The sequence below is a fragment of the Cyanistes caeruleus genome, chromosome 4 (genome assembly GCF_971803275.1).
Source record: "Cyanistes caeruleus chromosome 4, bCyaCae1.hap1.1, whole genome shotgun sequence".
Lineage (NCBI taxonomy): Eukaryota > Metazoa > Chordata > Aves > Passeriformes > Paridae > Cyanistes > Cyanistes caeruleus.
In genome coordinates this window covers 80725473-80753154 of record NC_141704.1, presented here as the reverse complement: position 1 = coordinate 80753154, position 27682 = coordinate 80725473, and the positions used below count along the sequence as shown (strand labels likewise).

Here is a 27682-nt window from a genome sequence, read left to right as displayed (position 1 = left end):
GCCCTGCCCATCCTAAGCCATTATTTGCCTATATGTTACATCCTATACATTTCCCCATTGGCAGAGTAGGAGCAAGGCTTCTGATTCCTGCATCTTTTAAGGCAGTTTGGCTTTGGAAGTGCAAACAAATGCTCCATTCCTTGCTTTGTTCCCTTTGCAGGCAGCTTGGCTGCTGAAAGCTGTCACCTGCATAGACCTCACCACTCTCTCAGGCGACGATACTCCTTCAAATGTTCAAAGGCTGTGTTTTAAAGCAAAGCACCCAATCAGAGAGGATCTGCTCAAAGCCTTGGACATGCATGATAAAGGTATGGTAGCTTTTGGGGTGTGTATTCTGTAGAGGAAATTTTATTTTCTCGCTTTTCAGAAAGGATGTTGGTCCCACCGATTGAAGTCGTGTGGACCAAAGGGGAATCAGGCCTCTGATTGAAGCCATATACATAAAATGTCAAAGATTTGTCTTTTTTTGAAAACTTGGATTTACAGACTCTTCAAACAGTTGAAGTATAAAATATGAGGTCAATTATCTGAGATTTTGAGAGAAGAGCATTTTAGCTGGAAATGCAGGAGGGCTGCGTTAACATAAAGGCTGCTCAGTTGCTGCTGGGCTCAGTCTGGCTCCACAAGTAAGAACAGAGCTCAGCAGTGCAGTTTCTCTTGCAGCACTTTGTTTATTAACTCTGCTTTGGCATTAAACTGTGAGTGTGTCAATAAAAATCTTAGAGTTTTAACTCTTGCTACTGCAGACTTGCTCCCAGGGTCAGGTGAAGGAATGTGAGGAGGAAACAGCACGAGGATTACCTGAACCATTAGAACAGTACAACAGACATCCCTGGGCAGCGCTCAGGATCCTTGTGAGAGCACAGGGGGGGGTGAGGACAGTGCCCACGGGCTCATGGAGAGGGTGGAATTCTCTGTGTGGAAAAGGGAGCTGTGCCTTTTGCAGGTATCACCGTTGGAGCGGTCTGTGTGTATCCTGCAAGAGTCTGTGATGCTGTGAACACCCTCAAGGCTGCTGGTTGTAACATACCCGTGGCTTCAGGTGAGCTTCATTCAAAAATATCCCATTAAATAATTTGATGTTATAAAGCACATAGAGAAATCCAGAAGTTTGGACTTGATTTTGTGGCAGGGAGTAAGGTGAAAAGGTGGTAGGAAAGGAATGGAAGGAGGATTTTCTTCTGGCATAATCTTTTCTTGTCTTTCAATTTCAAGCTTATCAGCAATGCCAAGTCTTTTTGCTGGAAGCTCTTCAAAGAGGCCTTTAAAATATATCAGGGTTTTTCTCATCTGGAAAGAAGAAATTGAGGTGGAGTGCTGGACAAATATCAGTGTACACTAAGTAGATGATGATGATGGGAGTTCTAATTAAGCTTTCTTAAAAACTTTGAAGTTAGGTGATGATGATGGGAGTTGTAATTAAGGCTTCTTAAAAACTTTGAAGTTAGATGAGGTATTAAAAGCTAAGGTACATGTATTTTGTTCTTTTTTCACTGTTGTGTAGGGGAAAAATACACACTAAATGCATTTATATGTCAAAGAGAAAGACAATCTCTGACAATGCCATTATTTTTTCCATTTCCAAAGTTACCTTTGGGTTTTGTACTTAAACATCATAAACATAATCTTAAATAGAACTCACTGAAAGCAATTTTTGCTATCTTGTGATTTCACCATTAAACAATATTGTTATGATTTAACTCAAGATACTACTTAAAAGAATCGGAAAAAATTAAAAATGTATATATTGCTTCATATATGAGCTCAATCCTTGTTTGCTCAGTTCTGCTAGAAGCAATAGATACTGTGCTTTAATGTAGTTTTGGAAACTTTTGGAACCTTTTATGCTGTTCTGGAAAATGTCAAGGCATGTGAAAGGTCTTTTCACAAGATGCACTTACCTTGCTGGACATTGTTTTTTGAGGGTAGAGCTAATGCTTCTTGTGCATGAGGAGAGGGTAGGATGAGGTGCCTTTAGATTTTTTTGAATCATGGCAAGCATTAAAAAAAAAAAAATAACATTCAAACTTTTTGGTGTACTACCAGTATTTTCAATTTTATGGTCAATTTATAAAACTTTAGCACATTCATGAAACATTTCTTCCTTCTACCTGCACCCCTTTGATGGCAGTGGCTGCTGGGTTTCCATCTGGACAAACTCCTCTAGAGGCCAAACTGACTGAAATAAGGCTGGCAGTGGAATATGGTGCCCGAGAGATTGACATTGTCATCAGCAGGAGTCTGGTGCTGACTGGCCAGTGGGAAGGTGAGTAAAAAAGTTCCTTTCTCAAGGAACTTAAACCTTTCTGCACATGCAGGACCTGTCTTTGTCTCTTCCCTAAATTTCTCCATCAGTCCTTGATTAATCTGGTCTCTCCCCTCAGAGGAACTGATAATCTGGGGCTCTGAGCTAAATAAAAACAATTTAACCAATTTATGCCAAAGGGTTGGACTTTTTGAGGGGAATGCTGTTGGGTGTTGTATCAGGCTGGGCAGGCAGAATGACTTTGTGGTTTGAAAATTCAGGTCTATTCCCTCCGTGCCTTTAGAGGATTTTGTGTACAGCATTAAAAAATAGCAAGTAAAAGCCTAATTATTTGAAGAGTTTTGTTAGAAAGCCCAAGGGGCTGCTAATGTAGATGATACCTTTTTAAATATACATGTTTCAATTCTTGAGGAAAACACGTATTTTAGTTGTTTTCTTTTTCCTGAGAGTTGAGGTTACAAATTGACTGTTCGTATTATTATTGATGTTCTGGCGTCTGTAGACTACTACTAATTAGTAAGAACAATAATGCTGAAGATGGTTTTTGCTCTAATTGCATCCTTAATGTACTGTGAATGGTTTGCCTTAAGTGCTGACAGTGCTCCTATAACTAATCTCCATGTGAAGGTAGACACATCATTGTCTTGGAATGAATTTTCCACATAGCTGTATAACACAGTGCCATAATATCCTATTTCCTTGGAAGACTTTATGATGCACCCCTGGCACCTGATTTTATTTAAGGAAATAACAGAAATCATGGTAATAGATATATTATATTTTATATATATATTATAGATATTATATCTATAAATGTATGTTAATAAACATATAAAATATATTTTATATATACTATATATTTATATAATATAAAATATATTTATATAAAAATTTATATATAAATATATTTTATAAATATATAAGTATATATAGTTTAAATATATATTCATGAATAGAATAAAATACATATATTCTATAAAATAGTATATATTCTATAATAGATATTATAGATTATATAGTCTATATTATAATAAATATTATATTATATTATATTATATTATATTATATTATATTATATTATATTTATTAAATTTATTATATTAAATTATTTATATAGATATATTATATTTTCTGGTCTTCTTTCAATTAACAGTTAGAATTGAACCAAAAGCCCCTCATGCTTCTGCATCTGTGTCTTCAGGACTGGTTTCCTTGCTTTAATATCTTGGCAGTATTTGCATATCCATACTTTTGGCCTTAGTTATTTAAGGATTATGTGAAGGAGAACTCAGAGGAGAAATAGAGGGCTTGGACTGAGAGTTTGGGTCATGGCTGAAATGAGCTGGCCATGTGTTGTTGGCTCTCTCTGCATGGGAGGTGAATTATTCTTTGTGGTCACAAATCACAGGGGAGGAGTGCACAGACACAGAACTGATGGATGTGATATAAAGATGTCAGTTTACTAAATAGGTAAATTAGGGATGGCTTTTAATTTGGCATGCATATTCTTTTACCAAGAGCTGAAGTCATGACAAGGTTGAAAGCCATCCTTATTTTGGTGTGGCTTATATAGTTGTTTTTTTTTTCCCACTGATAGCAGAATTCAATTTATTTCCAAATGATTCCTTAATTTATTCGTGAATCTGAATCCATTTGTGACATGTGTATACATGATCCTGAAAGAATGCTACTTCAGAAATAGAATTTACTTGCCATAGAGATGCCACAAGGTGAAAAATTACAATATTTAACATTTCTATTAAAAAAAAGGTATTTCATTAGTGATCTGGATTTTTGGTGAAAATCTGTGTTCTGTCTTCCTGTTTAGCTTTCTGTAGCTATGTTACCTGTGTGATTAGGGATAGTGCAAAATAATCAATAAAATACTTTTAATGAGTCTAGAAGAAGGGACAAAGAAAGATCTTTTTAGGCTAAATCCCTATATTACATAAAATTAAGTAGTGTAACAGTACCTGTGCCTGTGTTTAAGGTGTTTCATCAACTAAAGCTTCCTTGCAGTTCTGTTATAACTTCTGCTAATGGTAATAATAATAATAATATAATTTTATGAACATTTTCTTATGCTGACAATCTTCACAACTTCAGAAGTTATTGGAAAAAAAATCTTTGTGGTAGAGTGTTTTATCTCACTGTTCATTTTTAGCTTTTCTTCTAGCCTGTGCAATAATTGGGGTCACCACAATAGACTAGTGCTGCTTTGTGATTTGCTTCAAAGGCTTGTTTGGTTATTAAATATTTTAGTGTATGTCCAATTATGTCAAATGATTTTAAAGCAGTTCTTGAATATTGCTAGAGCTCTTTATGACACTCAGAATGTACTTTGCAGATCTTTGTGAAGTAATTGTTAAGATCTTTTAAATAATGCTGAATATGAAAGCAGCTTCATTGGGCAGCTAAATTACATCAGAAAATAACATTAAATGAGATGTAAGTTTATGAATTTACATATTTTTTATAACCTTTTAGCTTTTAAAGCAATGCTACTTTAAAGTAGTTTACTCAGCTATTGTCTTGTATTACTTGACAAAGTATGGATTAAACATAAATTATCAATTTGGATACTTCCTTTAGACACAGAAGGTGGAATCTTTATGGAAGGAGCAATCAAGTTGACCAACAAATTGTTCAAATATCTATTTATTATTCTTTTTTCCCCCCTTTTATCAATATTTTCTGTACCTCCTGAGGCTGGGAGGGGTGCAGTAATGTTAGTGGTAATCCCACACCTGGCCATGCTTCACTGTCAGTGGCTTCAGGAGCATTGTTAATCCATTTTCCAGTTTTCCCCATCATAATCACCTTGATCTTTTGCGCTAACAAAAATCAAAACATCTTCTCATCTGAATTTCTAACGTCAGTCATTGTGACTGACTAGATAGAAACACCAAATAAATTGATTTTTTTTTTAAAAAAAGTGATTTTATCATCACATTTTTGAAGAGGAGATATTCGATAAAAAATTAAGCAGTGTGGGTTTTTCCTCCTTTAATATTTTCATTTCCTTTGTAGGAGGTCTGGATTATCCCCTTTATTTTGTGCTTTTTAGGAGTAATGTATTACATCAAAGTAACAGACCATCTAGACAATCTAGTGCAGATTACAGCAAGCAGAAATTATCAGGGGTGTTTGTTTGGGAAATGTATAGGGGAAGGAACATTTTCTTTGCTGTATTTAATAGCTGCTAAAATTCAACATAATGTACTAAATATTTACACTGTTAGGAAAATTACAATAAAACTTACAACTCTTGTGTTTTATAACAGTGAAGTTAAAACCACAGCAACAAAAGCAGTTTTTTCCCTACAAAATCTGAATTTTTCTGACTTCCATAAATGCATCTAGTAAAAGCAGATCTAGCTCATGAAAACTGTCAGGAATCTCAAGTGGTGCAAAGCAGAAGAGTTCTTATGTCACATCCATTTGAACAGCTAGGTCAGTAGAGCTACTGCAAACTGCAGCTGATATATTCCAGGTATATTCTATATATGTTGGCTTGCTTTGGTTTTTTTTTTGTGGGATTATTGGTTTGGGTTTTCATGGGTTTTTTGCTTTTTTAGTTTTTTGGTTTTTTTCCCTGGTTTAAGATTTAGACTACTTTTAGAATGAATAATATTGGTGCTTTGTTTAATATCCTGGAGAATACTGGCCATTTGCTTTGATACCTTTTTCTTTTTCTTTGTTTTTAGGAGTCAAAAAGAAAGTCTCTTGCAACCACTTCATGATGTTCTTAGCTCCTAGTTGAGAATATGCCTGCAGGGTTTTCTGTGATAGAGATTTTTGACCAAAAAATCCTTGTGCCACTGCTGGCAACCAGAGATGCTGTGTCTGCTGTGGATGTTGGTGTTCTGCACAGGTCACAGATATTCCTGCATTTGGAGCATCCAGCTTTGATCCTGCTGCTGCTCAGCTTGATGGAACTGAGTCCTTAAGTGCTGGCCTTTTTGGCAGCACAGGCTGTCCCACAGGAAGCTCAGCACTCCTTGAAACCCTGAGTACATTTTGAAGTGTGACTAACTCCAGTTATACTTTAGACATTTGCCCAGGATTTTCAGGATAATCCCATTATTTGTGCCTTGATTTGAATCTGACTGAGCATTGGAAGTGCTCCTTTTATTTTTGAAGGGAGTAGGATTTTTTTACACTTGTTCTGTATCAAAGCAGTTGGGATTGGGATGCTCTGGTTAAATGACTCTATCCCAAATATAGCTGCATTTCTTCTGTACTTTCACTGTGGGGTTGAAAACGCCCTGTGAATGTCAGCTATTGTCTGCAATAATTGGTCTTTGAATAAAGAACAGCATTTCTTACCTACACACCTGCCCCATTAAAGTGTGCCCACTTTTCCTCCACCCCAGCTAACCTGGTAGACACGGATGATTGAGGATCCCGAGTGGTTCCTGTCCGTGGGATGATGTGTGCTGGCAGGCAGTGAGCCCGCTCAAACGAGCTTGACGCTAATTGCATGTAAAACTACCTTCCAACTAGGAGGGAGGGTGCTGGAGCTGCAGTGCCAGGGAACAACAGCTGTGAGGATGTAATTTCTTTTCATGGAATCCAACCTAAATGTACATTTTGTTGATTTTATTTTGACATTTTTGGTGGCGTATCTCAAAGGTAGAGAAAACTTTTTCCTCTTGTTACCGAAACTGGAAGAAGAAGAAAGCTGCTTTCTCAGGGTTTTCAAAAGCTTCAGGAAAGAGCTGCTCCACAAAAAAGAGATTTCGTTTGGATCTAACATGAGCAGGGTTATTAAATGCACAAAAAAAAAAATAAAAAAAATAGCACAGGTCCTTTGTGTTTCCTTTTTGAGCCTTGATTTGATGTAGGTTTCTGGAGTATCACCAATTGATCAATAAAACATGTTAGACTGCATGCTAGTACTGATTAATTCACACCTTTGGTACACAGTAAGAAACAAGGTGAAGCCTGGTGTCTATAAAGGGACTTGCTAAGTGCATCAGCCAGTTGTCTGCTAATGTGTGCAGCATGTCTCAGCTGGCCAGCCCAGCAATTCCAGCCCTGGACACCCTGGTGTGCCCATGGCATTGTTGGATGAGGGTCCTGCCACAGCTGGCAAACCCTGCCCTGCGCTTCCAGGTCTCACTGAAGGGCTGAGGCGAAAAGAAGTCTAGTATTGCTGAAAAAAAAATGAGTCTTTATAGCCTGGACTGGTTTAGCAAGACATATTTAAAGCTGTATTTTAGCCTTCTGTCAAAGAACCTTTTGATTATGTGTTTGAAGATTGAGTACAGTTTGTCAAAAGGACCCTCTTGCAAAAGCATCCTGTTTGTTTATTTTGCATCTTATTTTTTTTAAAATTCAAAATCCAGAACTGGTGACTATGCACTGTCATAGCTGCTTTTCTCCCCACATTGGAGCAATCTTAAACATCCCTGAGTGACCAACTTCTGACAAATGCTTCATTGATTTCTAGCTCTTTTTAGTCTCCCTATATGTAAATTTTTGTGGGAGCACTGCTGAATTATACCAGGAGGGGTGGGAAGGTTTCACTGGCCAGGTGCAGAGGAAAACATAGCTACCTCTGAATCCTAGATGGTGCTACCATATAAACCAGCTGGAAAAGCTGGTTTAAGATCAATCCTTACTGTCATAGCATTTTTTTCTCCTGATGTAGTCATTCATTTTGTACATTTGTAGTTTTGAGAGAACAGACATTAATAGCTATTAAGTAAAGTCTGAAACTGCACGGCACTGTTAATTACCTCCAGTCATGCAATTTGCTGAACTTACAAAACTTAAGTTCCTGAGTGCTACAACTAATTATAAGATTGGAAATTAATCCAGAAGTGGAAATTACAGCCATACTTGAAAATCTCTCTCAGGCAACTTTGATCATTCCCACATGCTTTTATCCCCAGGTCTCTACGAGGAGATCCGTCTGTGCCGTGCAGCCTGTGGAGAAGCTCACATGAAAACAATCTTGGCTACAGGTGAACTGGGCTCCCTTGCCAATGTCTACAAAGCTAGTATGATAGCTATGATGGCAGGTAAATACACTTGATTCTCCTTTTAAGCTAAGAATGTCTTTGCTGTCTTATTTATGAGGCTTAAAAAATTCTAGTCGTGGAAGTTTGGTTTTGCTGATGGAAGGAAAAACTTGTGTAGCAATTACTGAAGCTGCAGGTGGAGTAATGTAGTGTGATTTGTTTTGGTGTAACCTACAAAAAACTGCTTGAAATGTTGAGTAAGAAACTGCTGAATGGCAAGGGTTGTAGGAACGAGAAAAATTCATTGTCAAACATCTGATCTGCTCAGAATATTTAATATTTGGCCTTTTGGGGCAGACACATGGAGGCAGTTGTGGTCACCCACGGGATAGGATGTAGGTAGATGGCTCACAAGCTTGTTTTAAATGCAAGGGGAGCTTCCCTGTGAAGATTGATGCCAAAAGCTCTCAGTTTTTATTTGTGATCACTTCAAACCCACTCTGAGAGGGCAGCTCAGGAAACCAAGCTTCCATACTTTGTAGGTGTTCCATTTTTGCACAGCTTAGCACCCATTTGATCCCAGATTTTCAGCAGTATATTCTCAGCTTTGGGTCTGTGCTGGTACAACTTTTCCTAGCTGAACCAGGGTTATAGTTTTGTGTTCCAGTGCTATGCTGGAGATGCAAAATTGAGAATTGGCTTCCAGGCCACTTACTTTTCCCACCCTGCTGAAAGAGGGCTCCTCCTTTCTAGAAGTGTAAAAATATACTAAAAACCACTTGGGTTAGTCTGTCTTCTAAACTTCCCCTCATTTTTTGTGGGCTTTTTTTTCCTCCTTTTTTTTCTTCAGACTGAAAATTCTTACTTTAAAGCAAGAAAAATGTAATCAAGTGTCTTGTCAGTATTTAAATAAATATTCAGCTTGATGCTGACCTCACTGTTACCATACACAATTCTGTGCTTCTCTGATTCAAGCGGAATGGAGAGCATTTCAGCCTTCTAACAAGCCCAGCTACAATGTCAATTAGTATCATTAGACACAGAGGATCAGTATTATGCCACTAAATATTGCTTTTAATTAGAAGAGGTGTAAGAAACACACATTTCCTTTTATTTAAACTGATGCACTAATCATTATGATCACTTTTTGTACCACTGAGTAGTGAAGAATTCAGCTTGTAAAGCATTTTAGCATTTTCAGGATTTTGCTGGTGTAGTTTTTTTGAAATACAGCAGATGGCTCTATTGTTAATGATTTTCCTTGCCTAGTTATTCACTGTTCAAGATACTTATCCATCTGAATACATCCAGTAATTTCCTTATTTCAATCTTTAGCTTTTTCTTTGTGGGTAGGCATAAAAATAAGAATTTATTTGTGCTCCGCATACAGGCATTGAGGGTTTTCAGACTCCAGCTTGTCAGAAGTGCTGAGAGCCTCAAATTCCAGTTGAATTTTGTTTTATTTGTATCATTTTGTGGAGAAAATGAATCCATAGTACAGTGGATTCAACTGTATCTGGCTTTAAAAGTTTTTGCTGCTTCTGACCAGTTCTTCCTGTCTTTTACAACTAAATACAGTTCTTTCAGTTGTGCTGTTAGAAATGCTCCTCATGTGTCACTGTAAGCTGAGTTTTCAAAGAATTACACTTGAAAATTATTCCAGAAAAGGGTTAACTAGTTTTCTGTGGGGCTTTTGATTGGTTTGCAGTATTTTAGGTTTTGTTTTTTAAATGGTCAGAGCCTCAGTAATCTGGTCCACAGCCTTGCATTGCATGCAGTTGTACCAGTGCAACTGAGGGTGTGCAGTCCTTAAACTGTTCTCACTTCACTGTCCATGATGCCAGCTTACCATGTGGGGAGCACAAAATCCTGGGGTTGCAGAAGTTTGCAGTGCCTTGCTGAGCATGCACACATCCACCAAGGCCCTGAAGCACAAAGCCACCAGAGGTTTATTATATATAAATTAAATATATGTGATATAAAATATTAATAGAATTAATATTATATATCAGATATATACTATGTAATGATATATCAATATATATTATATATATTATGTTATATATAACAATATAATTATATATAACATAAACTGGTATATTATCTATAATTTTCCTCTGTTTGAACTGGTGGCTCTTGACTCCTATTATCTCTGAAATAATTCTCCATGGCTGCTTTTCTCCCTTCTCCAGTGCAGTCCATAAGGAGAAAGACATCAGACTGGGAGGAGGCACACAGGTATCTTAAATTCTTTTAACTGTGCCTTTACCAACTTGACTGACACGCCATAAATTCTTCCGGAATATTTAAGAAGCTATTTCTGAGTGAAAGAGGCTGACATCCCTCTAAGGACAGTGAGTCACCTGGCAGGAATAATCTCTGCAGTGCTGAGGAGGACAGGATGGCAGGGAGATTTGCACAGCAGTGCCTCTGTCCCACTGCCAAAGGAGCACATTGATTTTGGAAAGCTGACTGAGACAAACGCCTAGCACTGAATCAGGGAATTTTGGGCCATTGGTTTAGAGCATCCACTGCCATTTCTTGGGCTTCTTCAAGTCCTGGTGGTGATTTCAGTGCATGAGCTTCTAATTAAACTGACTGCATTTTTGACTCTGCTTTGGGGACAGAGAATAAAGTAATTAGTGGTGTTCAGTGTCTGGTGTATCCTTGTGTAAATCATGTCTATTTCTACAGGAGACACTCAAGTCTGTGCCTGAGTAGTCTCTTGGAATAAACAATCCTAAGGAACACATGACTCCCCTGTGCTGGTTGTAACTATTACATATTTCTTCATTGAGAATTTTCAAGAAGAAATTTCTCAATTTCTTCTTGAGAACACTCAAGAAAAGAGTTCTTGTACATAGTATGAGAGGTGGGCCATTTTTAAACTTCTGTTTCTTGACACAAGCATCAGAAACAGCCAAGGAGGACAGACAAGGAAGGGAAATATGAACTTGTAGTAGGAGAAGAATACTCCAGTAAAGCTGCTGATGACTTAATTGCATGTTTTGCTCATATATAAGATTTTTATTCTGGAAAACCATATTACCTAATTACAAGTCTTTATTGTACTGTGTAGCAATTCATAATCATTAAGATAGGCAGACTAGGAAGGAGGTGGAGGAAGAGATGAAGTAAAGGTACTTTGAAAGTGAAAACTTGATCTGTGTCATTTTGACTGTGAAAACCTCTCCTTTTATGCCACACTTTGGGATGCTGAGGGAGCACAGCAGTGACATGTGAAAGATACTTGTTTTCTTTATTTATATCTACACAAGTACCTGTGTAAGAAGCAGGAAAGAGTGATGCATGTTCTTCTGCAGCTCTGCTGATGTATGGGTTTTAAACAATTTTTTCATAGGTCATGAAACAATTAGTCAAATAAGTGGTATGTGGAGATACTGACTAATGCAAACATTGAATTTAAGAAGGGAATGAGTGCTAAAACAAACCAATTTCTAAAGTCTCTAGCACAAAAAATCCTGCAAGAAGTAGCAGAAGGTGTCTGAAGCAATAAGGTCTCGTGTCTAGAAGGGGAGAAAATTAAAACACATCGAAGAAGTGAGCATAAATGGTTTTAGATCCTTTGATGCTGTTCATTCCAAAGTGAACAGAAATAACATAGCCAAACAGTGAGGAAAAGCTTGGTGTTGCAGTTCACAGTAGAGAGAGAGATGGTTTGGAACATCACAAAATAATGCCTGGCTACACAGAGCTTTTACCTCAGCTCTGAATAAGACTTTTATCCTGAGGTCAACATTAGGGAAGACAAACTCTAAGATGCCAATAGCTGTTGCTGTTGTGAGCACTTTCTTGCACAGATTTGTTCTGAGCAGGGTTATGTGGTGTGGCTGTAAGCATGCTAGCAGTCATCTGAGTGCAAGGGCTGACTTCCTACTGCTGGATGTGGACCAGAAAGAGCCAAAACTTCTGCCAGGTGACTGTTCCATGAAAAATGAGAGGCCAAGGGAAACCAAACTAGCAAAATCGACTGAAAAGCAAGGCATGCTTTGCTCAAACATAGGAAACAAGACTACTGAATAAGTAATAGTACTTGGCACTTAGTACTTTATGTCTTCAAAGCACATAACTGACATTGGCAGAGTAAGTCTTGCAATTGCCTTTTGAAATATGAGACAAAGATAATAGCAAACAAAGCAAAAGTCAAACTGAGATCAGTTGTTGGAATGTATGGAATAGAAGCATCTCTGAGTCCCTCAGAGAAAGAAAAACAGGGATTGAATTGAAGCCTTGAGAGAAATAAAATATTTTAAGCCATAGACATGAAATAAGGGTGTAAGTTTTAGTTTTAAGTAAGTAGAAATATCTCTTAAGTGCCTTAAGAGACTGTGTTAGCTAGTTAAAAGCCCTAAAGCCTAGTTTAAGTTCAGTACTGTTACTTTTTACAGATTTAACTTAGTTCTACACATAAGCTTGCATTTCTAGATAGAACAGATAAAGCTGTTTACATAAATTGATAATACTCTATATGTAAATTTTAGGTAAGAGCTGACACTACTTTCTTATGTTAGAATTAAGCTTAGATTGGTGTAGAAAGAATGTTTTAGAATAGTATTTTTAGCTGATTGGTTGATTTATGAATATAATCCCCCTGTATTGAGGTGAAAATTCATCATCATCATCACAACACAGAAAGAAGAAACTGCTGCTTTTGCTCAATATATCGGGACTTATGCCAGAAAAGTTTTAGCACAGACTTTAACACTCTGAACTCCTCACCTTCGAGACTGTATTCATACAATAAACAACTTTGCAGCAACCAAGAACTGCTTTTGTCTCTTTGAGACCCATGCAAAACTCTACAAGTTGTGAGTTTCTGGCTTGAAGTCTCATGCTCATTCCAAAAATCAAGGGTCCCCCCTCAGCATTATGTGAGTTGTATTATGTGTTAGTTTAATTATGTGTCTAAACTTCAGCTGTCATTTGATACTGTCAGTCACTTATTAGAGCCCAGAGCATTTGCAAATGAAAGGCAAGCCAAGGGAGGAGGCTCTGTAACACAAAAACCAAATTTCACTTTGTGTCTTGTTTTGCCTCTCTGAAATAAAACCACCTGTGTTGAGTTGATGGTGTATTTGGAAAGGGTACCCTCTACCTGTGAAACACCCATCAGAAATCAGGGGCAATGTGTGTCTGTCTTCTTCTAGAGGCAGCTCCTTTCTCTGGATGTGATCTGTCTCTGAATGCTCTCCAGGGTGGCAGGTGATGCTCAGCTCTGGTTTGGAGGTCCAGCATGGGGCTGGGGACAAGTTAGTGAGTCCTGACTCTCAGGAGTGTGTGGGAAGAGTACTTATTTACACTGACTGGTGCCTGAGCCTTTCTTGGCCACTGTGTTGAACGTAGAGGTGGCTGCAGTTGGCTGCTTAAGTGGCTTATCAGGGCAGTGATTATTGCTGTGGAATTATCCTGGGTGTCCATCACTTCCCTGGCTGCTCCAGCTGTCCTGCAGTCTGTGGTTGTTCAAAGCTCTAGTTAGCATCACTGAAATTTTAGTGCAAAGAGCAAGCTCAAATGGCACTGTGGAACACTGTCTCAAAGTTTTGAATGATATCATGGACTAAGAAAGTTTTTGAATTAAGTGTAAGATCAAAAGATGGTGTATCTTTAAATACAATCAGCCTAAAAGAGGTTGGAACAGAAACAAGTGACTTCATTTGTTCTGGTACAGAATGGGGAGAAATAAAAAAAGCCAGCAGTATGAAAATGCAGATAACAGCATGTTCAGTGAGGCACTACAAGGATGCTCCCTTAAATGAGGTAATTGCCTACAAGCTTAGCAGTGATACTGCAGCTAATCACTAGAAATAATGTAGGCGTGATAGATAAGCTTGGAGTTGAAAAGTTCCAACAATGCAATCACAATATCCTCAGGTTTGAATTGCTGATGAGAGGCCATGCAAAGACTAGTAGCAAAAAAAAAAAAAAAAAAAAAAGAAAAAAGAAAAAAAGTGGGGCTTGAGTAAAGCAGACCTTGAAGGAATGTGAAATGAGACTTAAAAATCTGTCTGGAGCTCAGTAATATATGTGTAGGGAATAGGGAATCAGAAGTGAAGGAATGGAAAGTGGTTGAGACAGGCTAGGGCAGGCTCTCATGAAAAGCCTTTCCAGTTGAGTCAACAGAACCCTGCATGGGTAACTAGAGGACAGAAGTAACACTTAAGAGAAACAAAGATGTTGGGGGAAAAATAAAGATACAAAGAGTCTGTGAAGTGAGAACAGAGTTAGAGTGCATACAGTGAAGCCTCATTTGTTTGCAGTTTGTTAAAAACCCAGACGTGCATGCAATGGCACATTTTGTTATGCATTTATTTATGTGCTTACTGAAGTGTGTGCCTGCCTACACAGCCATATCTGAGGGGAGATCTTGGTTTGGGGCCATTCATATTTGTCAGAGCAGGATGCCTGGCAACTCTGCTAATTTTGTGCCAGGTATGTTCTATTAATGGTATTCTCCTGTAATCAGAAAATAAGAATATATACCCTCCAGTGAAGTCAAAGAAGAAATACCACTATAAAAGAGTGTAAAACTTGTCAGCTATGTACCTGTTTGTTTGATTTTGTGTTTTCCACACCACCACCTGGCTTTCTCCCTCCACCATCTCCACTTACAAATAGGAACAGTGCTGTTCACCAGAACACCAAGTCAGGAAACCAGAAGATGGCTTTGAGGTTGCAGAATGACTTCCAGCACATCATCACTGTTGACAACTATAGCACCTCTGTGAGGCTTAGTAAATTAAGATATAAACAGAAGTTTAATTTCTCTCATTACAAGGTAGAAATTGATGCTTTGGAGCTGGTTGTGAAATAGTGAGTGGGCAGGTACTGACAGGACAGCACACTGTTGAGAGGGGTCAAACTTCTATTAGCAAATTATCCTCAGTGCCTGAATAGCACTTTCCTTTTGCTGGTATTCAAGATCTCTCCAAAACATGTTAATTAAGGAATATCTAAACGGTATATTTTCAATTTATAGCAGCTGATGCAGAGAGGTGAGAAAGCACCCCTGTTGGGTTAATTTTCCCCATGAATGAAACCTTGTCTCTATGTTAAATAACTTGTTAGAATTTGAGTTAAAACTTCTGAAGTTTCATATCACCTCAGACTCAGAAATTGTTGCACAGTGAATAGTTCCAGTCAAACATGCCAGCAAAATAACAGGGCTTCCTAGCAAAAAAACTTTGCATCTGTGAAGCTCCAGTATTGAAGGTAATGATTTGAGAGAATGCAATTTTAAAACATGGAAATATTATGTAAAATCAATAGATGTACTGGGTACTATTTATTTCTCCGATATTTCAGGTTGGGTTTTTTTTTTTATTCTGTCAGCAGCAGGTGTTAAATTCTACTAAACCAGTGAAAAATAGAAATAAATATTTAATTTACTGTACCTATCAATTATATAAAATTGGCTCATGAAATATTAAAGTATCTTTTAAGAGATTGCAAGTAGGAACACTAGTTAGAAAATCCAGTTCCTTAACAGAAACTTAATGTAGATGTGGAAATAAAATAAGCATGATTTTAGGGTTGTAGGTCCTGGATTTTTTTTTTATTTTTGACTGTTGTTTTAAGGTATCAAGGCCTAGTGGTTGTGTCTGTCTAATTTGAAGATATATATTCCTGGCAGCAGCAATGTGGATTTAGACTCCTGAAGAGAAATGTGTTGAGTGGAAAAATACATCAGGAATATGTGATCTTGAATGTCATTAGTTTATTTTAAAAAAGTATAGATATTCACTTGAATATAACATTTAATCATAAGACACAGAAAAACAATGAGATGAGCACAAACATAAGTGAAATACCAGCTGAGGCATGAAAGTGGGACAAAAACAAGAAGTTTCCCATTAGGAGGGCATCGATTGTTTCCTTATTTGAGTGTTAGAGCTAAATGTTAAACACACTGATAAAAAGTGTAAATATATATATTATATTTATATTCATATATATCTTTATATGTATATTTATACATATATATATATTTTATTTGAGTTGCACAAACACATTCCTCACTGAGCCACACAGGAGTGGTCACTTGCAAATGCATTTATCATAGAATATGCTCATTTCAATGGTGTTTGGAAACAGACTCTTCCAGCTTGCCTCTGTGGTTGCTTGCAGTGTTTTTAATGAGTTACACAAGGAACTTGAATTTCCTTGGGTTTCTTGAAGTTTGTCTCCCAGCCTTTCTGTGTTCCTCTGGTTCTTGTTGCTCAAATTGTGTCGGGATGATAATGGAAAGAATGGAAGAGACTCCCTTCTTTGATACTATTCTTTGGGATTTCATCCCCTGGGATATGTTCATTTGGTTTTGTTGTTTCTTTGTTTGTTTTTTTCAATTCCTTTTCAGAAATTGTAGTTTTTAAATTCAGCCTATCTCAGAGAAAACAATTTAGATTTCTGCCTGTGCTTTCTAGTTACTAAAGACAATAGCTTTCCCAGAGGTGTCTGTAGTAGTTCTCCTTCTGAGGGGATTTTTCAAAGACTAAATTGACAGCAAAGGCCATAGTCTTCATGGCAAGTCAACAGGGATCTGACATCTGATTGTCTTTTGTACCTTTGATGTTTCTTTCCTGCTAGCATTTGGGTTATAAAGTGATTTCTCTGCAGTGTACATCTGCAGCTGATTTCTAAAGTTGAGTTCTTGCTAAATCTAAGGTGTAGAAAAGATTTCTCCTTTGGTGATACCAGGAGCTCTTTCCGAGTATAACATCTTCTTTCCATCACCTTTGCAGTCATGTTGCCAGTCCAATGTCCAATTTACCAGCCAATCCTAAACATCACAGGAGTGAAGGTGTGAAATTTTGTAGTTTTTCACAAAGATCTGTTAATTCATCTGTTAATTCAGTGTGGACCAAAAAGGAAACAAGGGATGATGTTCCACATTTCGTGCATCACACTGAAATTATGGAATACAAAATTGTGAGACATGTGTCTTCAAAAGCCTCCTTCCCACCAGTCCTGGAAAGTGAACTCAAAGTACAAAACCTTTCCCATAAACGGAGCTTTGGGACAGAGAGCTGACCCCAGGATGTAGAAGGAGCTTGGTGGGGTATGATGGAGAGGGCTGCAGTGATTTTTGGGAATCCTAGTCCCCAGGAAGAGGAGGGATGGCATTTTTCAGCTGCTTCTCTGCTACCATGGCACCATGTACATGGTGTTGATAGCTAACTAGCCAGGTTTATGTGGTAATCAGGCGCTGTGTTTGCTCTGGATCTCAGCAAATCCAGCTTCTCAGCAGCTTCCTTGGAACTCCAAGGCAGAATCCTCCAGGAACTTCAGCTGGGTGGGCTCTGTGCTGTTGTAACAATGCTATTTCCAGTGCCTGGGTTAGAATTACAGCTCAGCTTTAAACTGTCTCCAGAGATCACTGCAGAAACACTTGTTTTTTTCCCTAGAAGTAAAACAAAAATATCCTATTAAAATAAGCAGAGCTACTCTGCGCCCTTGAACAACTTCTTGGTGAGTTCATTTGCAGGCATTTGCTTGTATTATGAAATAAAAACTGTGCTGGGAGAGAAACTCAAGAAGAAAGTACTGTATTTTTCTTCTAACATGTTTAAGAGATTGAGTTAAAAATGCAAAGTTAGTGAGAGGTAAAGAAAAGCTTTTAGGTTTGAAGTGTTCCTGTGCCTGTGTCTTAAGAACAGATTTTTGGAGTGAAACATGGGAACATGCAGAGCACTTTGTCATCTAAGTAAAAAAGTGCTGCAGATGAGAACAAATAATTGTTAATTAGCAACTTTACACCACTTTTATTTTGTTGCTCCTTCTTGTCTAATGAATGTTTTGTTCATGAAGGACAGAAGCAGCAGAGATTTGAGATTATTTGAGAGGAATTTTTATACAGCAGAAGGCAAAGGAAAGAACAGAATCAGTTAAAGTCAGAAGGAGGCAACTAATATGGCTTTTGAGGTGTCAGTGATGCATTTTGTATTATTCATGGCAGTGACTCCTGTATGGCTTGTAAGTTTTCTACATTTTCATTTTCTAAATTAGGTGGGACATCACATAAAGAGTAAAGTAGTCAGTGAAATGCAGAAAGATCGAGATCATCACGATCATGCAGAGCTTGCAGATGCCTTTCCACAAAATGTGGTTAGCTACAGCACTGATTTTTATGTTAATTTACTAGTGAATAATTTAAGAAGACCTGTTTACTTTTTAATAAAAAGGAAAGATATAAATTGGCTGAGTGTTCCTAATGTTACTTACAGCTGCCATTGAGCAGATGTTAGGGATTCTTAGTGGTAGGCTAGACCAAAATAAGTTTTATGAATAAACAAACAATTTCTTTTTACTACCAACTCTTTCAGGATGATTCTCTCCCAAATTCACTGTGAATGGCTTTTTAAAGTCTCCTCATAAATAATTACCTTTCTTGTGGCACTTTTTTCTAGGCACTTGGATTTTAATTACAGTGATGAACTGTTTTAATAAGTTGTTAAATAATTTTTTTTTTTTTAGGAGTAAATCCATTTTCTATTTCTCTTTGACTTCATCTGTTCCTGGGACTTTAATCCTTTTAATTCTTGCTAATTCACTTTATAAATTCACACTGGAGAAGTAAACAGCATGCAGCAGCATCATTTTCTTTTTGAACTCTGTGCACGTACACCCACCTCAGCTTGCTGGTTATCAATGGTCTCCTGTTACTAGTAACCATTTTGTTTAACTCAGTCATTTGGATCACAGTAAGTATGAAAAGATAGGTAATTAAATGCAGACAATGTGGTTTTGCTTTGGGCTGATGTCTGGGGGCCTTAGAGCCCTCCATGGAAGTGAATACAGTGCTTAGTTCATAGATAAGGAGTATGTAACACTGCTGTACTTCACCCCAGAACAGCACCTTCCAATGTAAATACTTATCAGACACCTTTGTGTGTGATTTGATGTTGGGAAATGCTGAACACGGAATTCCTGCTGGCTTTTTTTGCTGTTTATGCCAGAAGGGAAGGTGCAGGCAGGGTGGTCGCGGTCCCTGCCTCTGCGTTTGGCACGTGACAGCTCAGCAAAACACAGGGGAAGTTCTGCTTGGCCACCTCTGTTTCTGAGCATCTGAGTGAAGAAGTCATTGATGCCAGAGTGGGGCTCTGAAATATTGCTGCAAATTTTACATAGATATTTTTTTTTTCTTTTCCCTGTAAGGAAGATATAAAACGTACTGTCTCGATGAATAGTGACATTTAATAACTTGCCACTAAACACCTATGAGGATATATACACATCTAGCACAAAGAGAGTTTGATATTCAATTTCTTTGATTCCCACTATTTCAGTAAAAAGAAATACTGGGAATGCCAAAGTTCAAAATGATAATACATATATTTTTAAAAAATGTAAAACCTATCTATAAAATGTAGATTTGAAGACTGGAATATCATCTTTGTTTTGCCGGTGGACTGGTGAAATCAGCATTTCTCTATGGGTTTAAATATTTTTTTTAAACCAAAACCCATGCAGTTTTTCAATCAGATTGTTGGTACTTTTGCTTTGAGATGCTCACCATAATTGCAGTCTGTGGCAAGATCAGCACACAGGCTGTTGACAAAGGGAGGTGGAGAAACAAACCCTTGGCATATTTAATACCTTTTTATGAGTTGCTCCCTATTTGTGATGGTGCTCACTGGTCTTTTTTATTTCCTTCATTCAAGTAGTGCTCAGTAGATGTTATGCCAGAAAAGTTGGACTGAATTTATCAGCAGCACACCTTCATAAAGCATCCCTTTGAAATAAAATTGTTAGTTTTGCCATGTAAGCATTGTTAATAATGCAATGGGAGGAAAAAAGGATTTCTTAAAAAACCAGAAGTCTTTCCCTGGCCACCAGCAGAGAGGTGCCTGCTGCTCAGAGTGTGGCTGCACAGTCAGGGGTTTTGGTTGTTTTTTCCATTGAAGGGAGCTGGCAGGTTTTTTGGTATTCAGGCTGCCTGAAGAGTTGGAAACATTGCAAAACAGCCCTACTGACAGCAGTCTGTCTGTCCTTGGAAGTTCTCACCTACACTGCAGCCTACAAATGTGGGCTTTTGCAGTTTTGCTGAATGCCAAATTATCAAGGTGGAGAAGGAAAAAGGAAACACTCTGAGGAGCAAAATTCCCTGGAAAGTAGGAACTTTAATTAAGATTGATGCCCTTTAAAAACAAGCCTTATGTGTATAGGTAAGGCCATCCAGGGTGTTACCCTTTGGATATTTGTTGCACCAGGAGAATCCAGGAAGTCCATGATAAAATCGATGTGTTTGCAGCTTGTTGGTGTTGAAGATGTTTGAGTGTCATAAAAAATAAGCTCAAAGTGCCTCACATGTTCCTGGTAATCACATGATCACCGGAGTGGAATATTCATCCCTCTATGCAATCCCTCAGGAAATCTGTTCTACCTGATTGGTAAAAGCCAGGTGGAAACAAACAGATCGCAGATGAGTCTGGTGAGATTTGGCACCTCCTGTTGTTTGGTTTTCAGGCAAAGCCAGAAGCCAAAACATTGGCCCTTCCAATTGCTCAAGGAAAATACCTTTGATCCTGGCAATCCCCCTGGTACTGAAGCCTCCATTTGGTTGTAGGGGACAGTGTGGAAGAGGGGCTGATGCTGCTCTTTGTCCTCTGCATGCCCAAGAGGCTGGATGCTGGATGGATTCTGACTGTGGCATTAACACATGGACTTTTAAATCTCAAAAATCAATCCTGCCTTTCTCTGGGTTAGCGTAGGAACAGAATCTTAAACTGCTTTTAACATTAAGTGTTGAAAAACACTCAAAATGACATTGAAGTGTCATGATTTTGGCTGTATTATGGATGGTGGATTTTTTAAAATCTTTAAAATTCATAGCACCTTCTTGATAAAGTAGACTGATTTTCTACTTGTTTTATTCAGTGTGGAGTATTACCAAATTGATTTTAAACAGCTATTTCTTCAATTTGAGTAATTTTGTTACAAGCTAATAGACAATACATAAGTGTACCTGAGCTTTAATGTTAACATATTTGTTTCAAAGTTGTTATCAACGTTAAAAAGCACAAAGCTAAATGTGGTTGCTAAAACATGGAATGCAATATGCCATGTAGTGCTGTGATTCTAAGCCATCATGCATATTTATTATTTTCTTCCAAATTGCAGTGCTATTGCTGGTAGATATATCAGGGTTTTAGCCTCAGTCTGTAATATGTCATGTACAGGACAACATTTTGAAAGGCTGAGATGTATTGATCCAAAACCAAGAATGCCAAGAGGGAAAAAGCCTGACCTAGACCACTGCTGTTTTAATTATATCACGTTTTAAGCTAGTTTATCATTGTTTAGGTTAATTTAAGTGGGAACAAGGAAGTGATGCACGCATTTCAGTATTTGTAAAGGAAGCTTAAAGGGGAAGGTTTTCAAATCAAGTGCAGTTTCTCCCACAGCATTTTGGTTCTTCACCCATCCTAGCCAGAGCAGGTGGCTCAGTGCTGAGAACCAGAGTGCTTGCATTCAGTTTGAAAGGAGAGGACAAGCTTTATGTTTCTTCATCAGTAATTGCTGGAGGAGGCCATGGATTTGGGAATCTGGGGCCAGAGCTGTGCCACCAGCACTGCCTCCTGCCCTGGGTGCACTGTGCTGCACTCTCAGGCTGTGCTAGAGAGGAGGTTTCTGCTGATGTCTCTTGTATTTTGAATTTTGCTCAAAATCAGGAGCATGGCAGAAAATATCCCACAGAATGGCTTGTAGAGGAAATCAGCACTGCAAATGGGTGAGCTGAGAGAAAGGTCTGGTTTTCCCCAGCGATGGTAAGGTTAGGATTAGGTGTTGGGATGCTTTGATTTATTTCTTCTTTCTGCCTTTGGCTTGTCACGTGTCATTAGGCAAACTGCTTCAGCAGCTCCAGTAGTGCCATCTGCAAAAAGAAATAAGGTTAATGTAGGTCATACACTGTAACACCCCTGAGTGCAGTGTGTGGTACACCCTTTTAAAGAAGAAAAATGGGATCCTGGTAAAGAAGCAGGAGATTTAATGAGCAGATAACAATACAGGAATTCCTGTGTCCCACAGCAAGTCATTCCTGCTGCTTCCTCCTTGGAGAGGAAGAGGAATGGCTGTTCCAGCAGCACATAATTGCCTGAACTCCTGCACCTTGGCATCTCCAGCTCTGCTGCTGCATGGCAATGCAGGGAGGTGACTGGGAGCATCTTTCCTTCTGGGCTTCAGTGGGGCTCCGAGCCAGGTGCCACCAGTGACAGGGATTCCAGCTGTGGTCTTTGGACCTGGAGCACATGCCAATTATTTATCTCCTCTTCCTCCATGCCACAGAGGGATTGGAAGGAATGCTCTAAAAATAGCAAGTGCCTATGCTATGTAGCCGAGCAATGGAATGGCTCTTCCTGCTGAACTTTCTAAAGAAACATTTTAAATGAACACACAAGAAACAAATACTAATTAAGTAATAGTATTCTGTGGAGACCTGTGGTAGATGCTGCAACAGTGCATTAGCAAGCCATGCATAATTCAGCAATGCTGAATTCTTTCAGACATCATCTACAGGGAATTTTGCATAAGTATGGACTTGATAATTTGTCCCTTTGTGTGCATGTGTAAGTGTTCCTAAGGGCATCGTTTGGCCTGCACAACCCCTGTTACTGGAGGTGCTGTTCAAGAAAGGGAACATCCATTCTGAGTCTTGGAAACCAAGCTGGGATGGTAGGATGGCTTTTCAGAAGGCTGTACTACTTGTAAACAGGCATTAAATGTGGAGCCTTGTGATGGGATTTTTACTTTTTATCCCCTCTGTGCAGGCACTTTTTGAAAAGAGTTGCAAAAAGCGGGTAATTCTCAACAGACCAAGTTACAAACCAGCATTTTTCGATGGTAGCTGAGACACAGGCATGTGAAAACACTCATAGGCACCTAACCGAGTGGTCTGGCAGTGTAGCCTCGTGTCATGGAGCTAAAGCTACCTGGTGAGCTCCTGCTAAAGTGAATTGTCACAGTTTTATATTCTCTTCTGCACGGCAAAGTGAAGCTAACGGGGAATGTATTTTATCTTGCTGCTGGGGCAGGATAAAGACATGTAAGTGGGACAATTAAGGATGAGGACATGTAAGTAGGACAATTAAGGATGACTCAACTGACAAGAATTAGCTGCTACATTAGCCTTTTATATCTTGCCCTGCCTCTTATTTTCAGAGGGTTGTTAACCTGGTCACCCCTAGTAAGGCTAATTGTGTGTGAATCTGAAGACCCTTAGTGTGGATGCTCATAAAATAGAAAGATGACTTGCTAATGGGGCTTCATGCACATTTGATCCGGTACTATTTTGTCATTGCTGCCTTGTCAGCAGGAACAGCAGGTGGGTTTGCAGGTCCTCTGAGCAGAATGCCACTTTTTGCCACCAGCTCTGGAAGCCTTGGAAGGATACTTGTTCCCCCTGTGTCACTGCATATTGTTATGTCTCAGTTGCAGCAATGAAGATATATTTGTGCTCATTGCAAATACTTACAAAGTAGCACTGCATAATTGTCCCTCTGCAAGCATCTCTCTCTAAACTATTGTTTAAAACTGCCAGCCACATCTTTGTTCTTTATTAAGACTAAGACAGCAACACAGAGTCTGTAGGTATCAGGAGATAATCATTCCCCAAGGGCATTTGAAACACTTCACAGCCAAAAGGTTGTGATTACTCCACGATTGCTACACTGTTTATTATTCCTTATTGCTTAATTATGGAATCAGAGTGTGTTTCCTGGATGCTGTCATCTGAATAAGATTCTCCACTTCTCAGGCTCTACTTCAACGTTACATGGACTGGAAATCTCTGTAGATGTGCTGGACAGCCACAGGGCAGGCCAGTTCTGGAAGCTCTTCTGGCCTTTTGGGAGACCAGAGCGTTCCTAAATGAGACTGTGTATCTAGAACAGAAAAAAAAAATAAATAATGGACTTTTCTGAGGTAAATGGCCTGTTTGTGTTGAACCCACCCATGATCTAAGCAGGAGGGTTCATCCCATCTCCCTGCTTCAGTGAGTCTCACACGGCTTGCCACCTTGAAAGGAAATGTACTGTTGTGGCTTCACCCTGGAAAATAAAAGTAGGAAGTGTGGTCTTTTCCAGGCTCCCCAAGCCTAGAAGTCGACCCTGAGTAACTGATTTTGTAAAATCTTGGATTTAATGCCTCACTGAATCATGTAATCGACTCTAAGGAAGGGGAAAGCCATTCAGTGTGTATTCTAGCCTTAGCCTTGATTTTTTTTGAGTGTATTCATTCACAGGAAGATGAGAAGATGGGTGATAAAACTCAGGTTTCTAAATCATCACCTAAATTTCTAGGTGAAACTCCTTCTGAACTGAATTCCTTAAACTTGTTTTTGGACACTTGAATAAGAAACAGACTGGGTGAAACTCCCTTATTATCACAAGGCTGGCATAAAGTTTGCTTAATGAGGTGCTTTTTATGGCAGCACTTGATTTTTAAATTCCCCTTTTCACTGCTAAAATCCAGATGTAGATAGCACCTTCCATCGTGGCTCTCTGTGCTAGTGTGGGTCCTCTGTCTTCTGCAAGAGGCTGCCTGCAGTCCTGCTAGCAAGCTCTTGTGTCAAAAAGAGAATTTGTTCTGGAAATAAAAATGTATTGTTTTCATTGTTAGAGGATGCTACTAAATTGGCTGTATGTTTGTCTAATAATCACATCTAAAGCTGATTATTCTCGTAATAGCCTTAAGATATTATTTAAAAATAAATATATAAATGCACAACTTTTGTACTAATACTAGTTTTTAATCTCTTCTTGTTTCTATGAAGTCTGAATGAGATTTTCAAAATTGAATAATAATTTGATCCGTTAATCTTTTGAAGCTAGTAATTTTATTTTCCCCTCTTTGCAGTCTCTGAGGCTCGCAAATGAATAGAGCTTCATTACTGGAGTCTGCATTTAATAACCATTATCCATTATCTTGTAATTAAGACTCCCTGTAACGAATCATGAGGACAATGCAAAAATACATAGTACATTTCTTTAATGAACTGGAAAATGTTCATCTTGTTCTATTTAGTAATGAGTTGCTGAATAGTCGTTAAATCCACTGGAGAATAGAACTAGATGGATTTTGAAGACTATCTTGAGTTTGTGGTTAATCTATTAGAATTAAAATTTCATCTTCTATTTTTATCAACAGCTGATTAGAAGTCATTCTGTTTGACCAAATTGATTAGAAGACCATATACAAGGGCAGCTGTTGTTTAATGAAAGTTTTTAATGAAACTGTACCATAGAGACTTGTAATTATAAGACTTATAAAAGCTTTGACTTACCTTATAGCAGAAAAAATGAGAAGTATTGCACTGAAGGACTTTTAAGTGCTACGTTTCGAAAGGGAAATTAAAAATATAATTTGGTGATGTTGAAGTTTCACTTCCACTGCTCCTTGTTTTAATGTGACTATCAGATGTCTGTGGTGTCTCTCTGGAAGGGAGCAGCTCTGAAATGTGCAACTCAATTGTCTCTCCTGTGTGCTCTGTTCTTTGCAAAGCTCTGTCAGCTATTAATTGCCTCTTTTGCACACTGCACTTTCCATGGAGTTAGAATCCTCCTTGCAAATAGCTGTTTCTCTCCAGGATGGGAGTTGTCACAGGAGGGTGCAATTGAATCACCACTGGGCTGACACGGTGCCTGGTCAGGAAGCCTACAGAGAAAGCTGTGTCCTGAGAAACCCCAAAGTTGGTGATCCCATTGTCTGATTGTGCTTAAAAGGCAGGGAAGCATGCCTGGCTTTGTGTTGCCTTGCCATCAGGCTGAGCCCCAGCTCTGTGCCCATCAGCTGGGCCATCAGGAAGGCGCTCTGGAGGGTGCTGCAGCTCACAGAATGTAGCCAAGGCAACTCCTTACTCAGAGCCAGTGCTGAAACTTCCCTTCCCTACTCTAGGGGATGTTGTAGAGGCATCATCATTCACATAAGAGACAAAATGGACCCCAAGCCAAATTTGAAGTGGAAGCAGATGCAGTTCCAATTGACTTAAGTGGATGATGCACTACTACATGATGTTTGAATTATCCCTCTTCTTCTCCCAATTACTTTTGATAATTAATGATCCCACAGTACACCTTTTCTAAGAAGTAGGTTCCTAGGGGTGAAGTGCGTCCTAATGAAATTAAAGAAGTTTTGTCATTGTGTTCTGTCAGTGCTGGATCAGGCACTGCAAGGCATGTTATTTTTTGTTAGTTTCTTAGCTTTTTGTTACACTGTGCTTCAGGATTTCTTTCAAGCCAAGGCAGAACAGCAAGAATACACAAGAATGTTACTCAGGTCTTAAGACAGGCAGTGGAGAATATTATTCACTGGTGAGAAAATAGGAAAAAGTATGCCAAGGCTAACTCTTGTTCTTTAAAGAACACAGATGTTTTGACCTTGTTACTGCATTAAATCAGACCGTGGATTTAACTTGCAGTGTCACAATTGCAAAATGCATAAAAGGGGAGTTTTCCCTTGGTTTACAGTATTACACAGCTCTTTTAGTAAACACATATGAGATATCTTTCCCTTCTCCTAAAAACAGCTGCAGGAGATAAAACAGCAGACTCTCAGACGTGAGACCAAGTAGATGCAAAGTTAAATTTAAAAAAAAACCAAAACTGATGAAAATCATTTCTATTCTCAAGGATCCTTGTGGAAATACTGAGATGTTGATTTATGTACACCACAGGGACATAGGTGTAAAGGAGTTGCTGTGAAGCAGGAGGGCATCTTTGAGGCTGTGAACCTGTATGTGCAGAGGGACTCTTGTTCTAAAACTGCTATAAAACATTTTACTTCCTTTCAGGTTCTGATTTTATAAAGACATCTACAGGAAAGGAGGTGGAAAATGCGACCTTTCCCGTTGGCATAGTCATGATGCGAGCCATTAAGGAGTACTACTGGCAAACTGGCTACAAGGTAGTTCTCATTTCCTTTGTAAAAATTAACCAAACAGGCTCACTCAGAAGGAAATTAGAATGTATTAGGATTGATTTGCTAATATTAATTTTATTTTTATTTTTACTTTTGTCTTTTCTCCCTTGAAGAACTGTTACTTCTTTCCATAAAACCTCATACAATCGAAGCATTCCCTGCTGCATCTGGATTTGAATTTTGTTTCACCATTTAAATGGCCATGTCCATTAATAACAGGGCTGATTAGTGGCTGACATGCTCCCATAAACCTCAACAGAGCTATACAAATGTAGAGCCATCGAGTCTGTGCAGTGTACACAACTGTATTTTCAGACTTTGTCCTGGCAACCCAAGGGGTACATTTTGCTCTTTCCTCCTCTGCCACAGAGGCTTTCCAAGGGAACAAGAAGGCAGATCCAGTTGTATCCTGGTGCCTGGGATGGACTGAGGGAGAGAGGGGACAGGGGTTGGAAGAACATTATGTCATGTATTTAATGTTTATCGATCAGGCTGCTGTCAGGTGAGCTCAGTG

The 27682-nt window shown here is 38.6% G+C and overlaps 1 protein-coding gene across 2 annotated transcripts in view; it reads left to right on the top strand.

Annotated features, from left to right (window-relative positions):
* The window catches only part of DERA (deoxyribose-phosphate aldolase), a 52786-nt gene that overhangs the window by 18184 nt on the left and 6920 nt on the right, over window positions 1-27682 (top strand). For both annotated transcript variants that reach the window (XR_015285939.1, XM_086886044.1), the window contains exons 3-7: window positions 161-308; window positions 947-1042; window positions 2132-2266; window positions 8167-8295; window positions 27041-27153. Coding sequence is in view for 1 of the 2 variants with exons in the window: in XM_086886044.1 (XP_086742170.1) it covers window positions 161-308; window positions 947-1042; window positions 2132-2266; window positions 8167-8295; window positions 27041-27153 (621 nt within the window). In the remaining variant the exon portion in view is untranslated. The remainder of the gene's footprint in view (window positions 1-160; window positions 309-946; window positions 1043-2131; window positions 2267-8166; window positions 8296-27040; window positions 27154-27682) is intronic.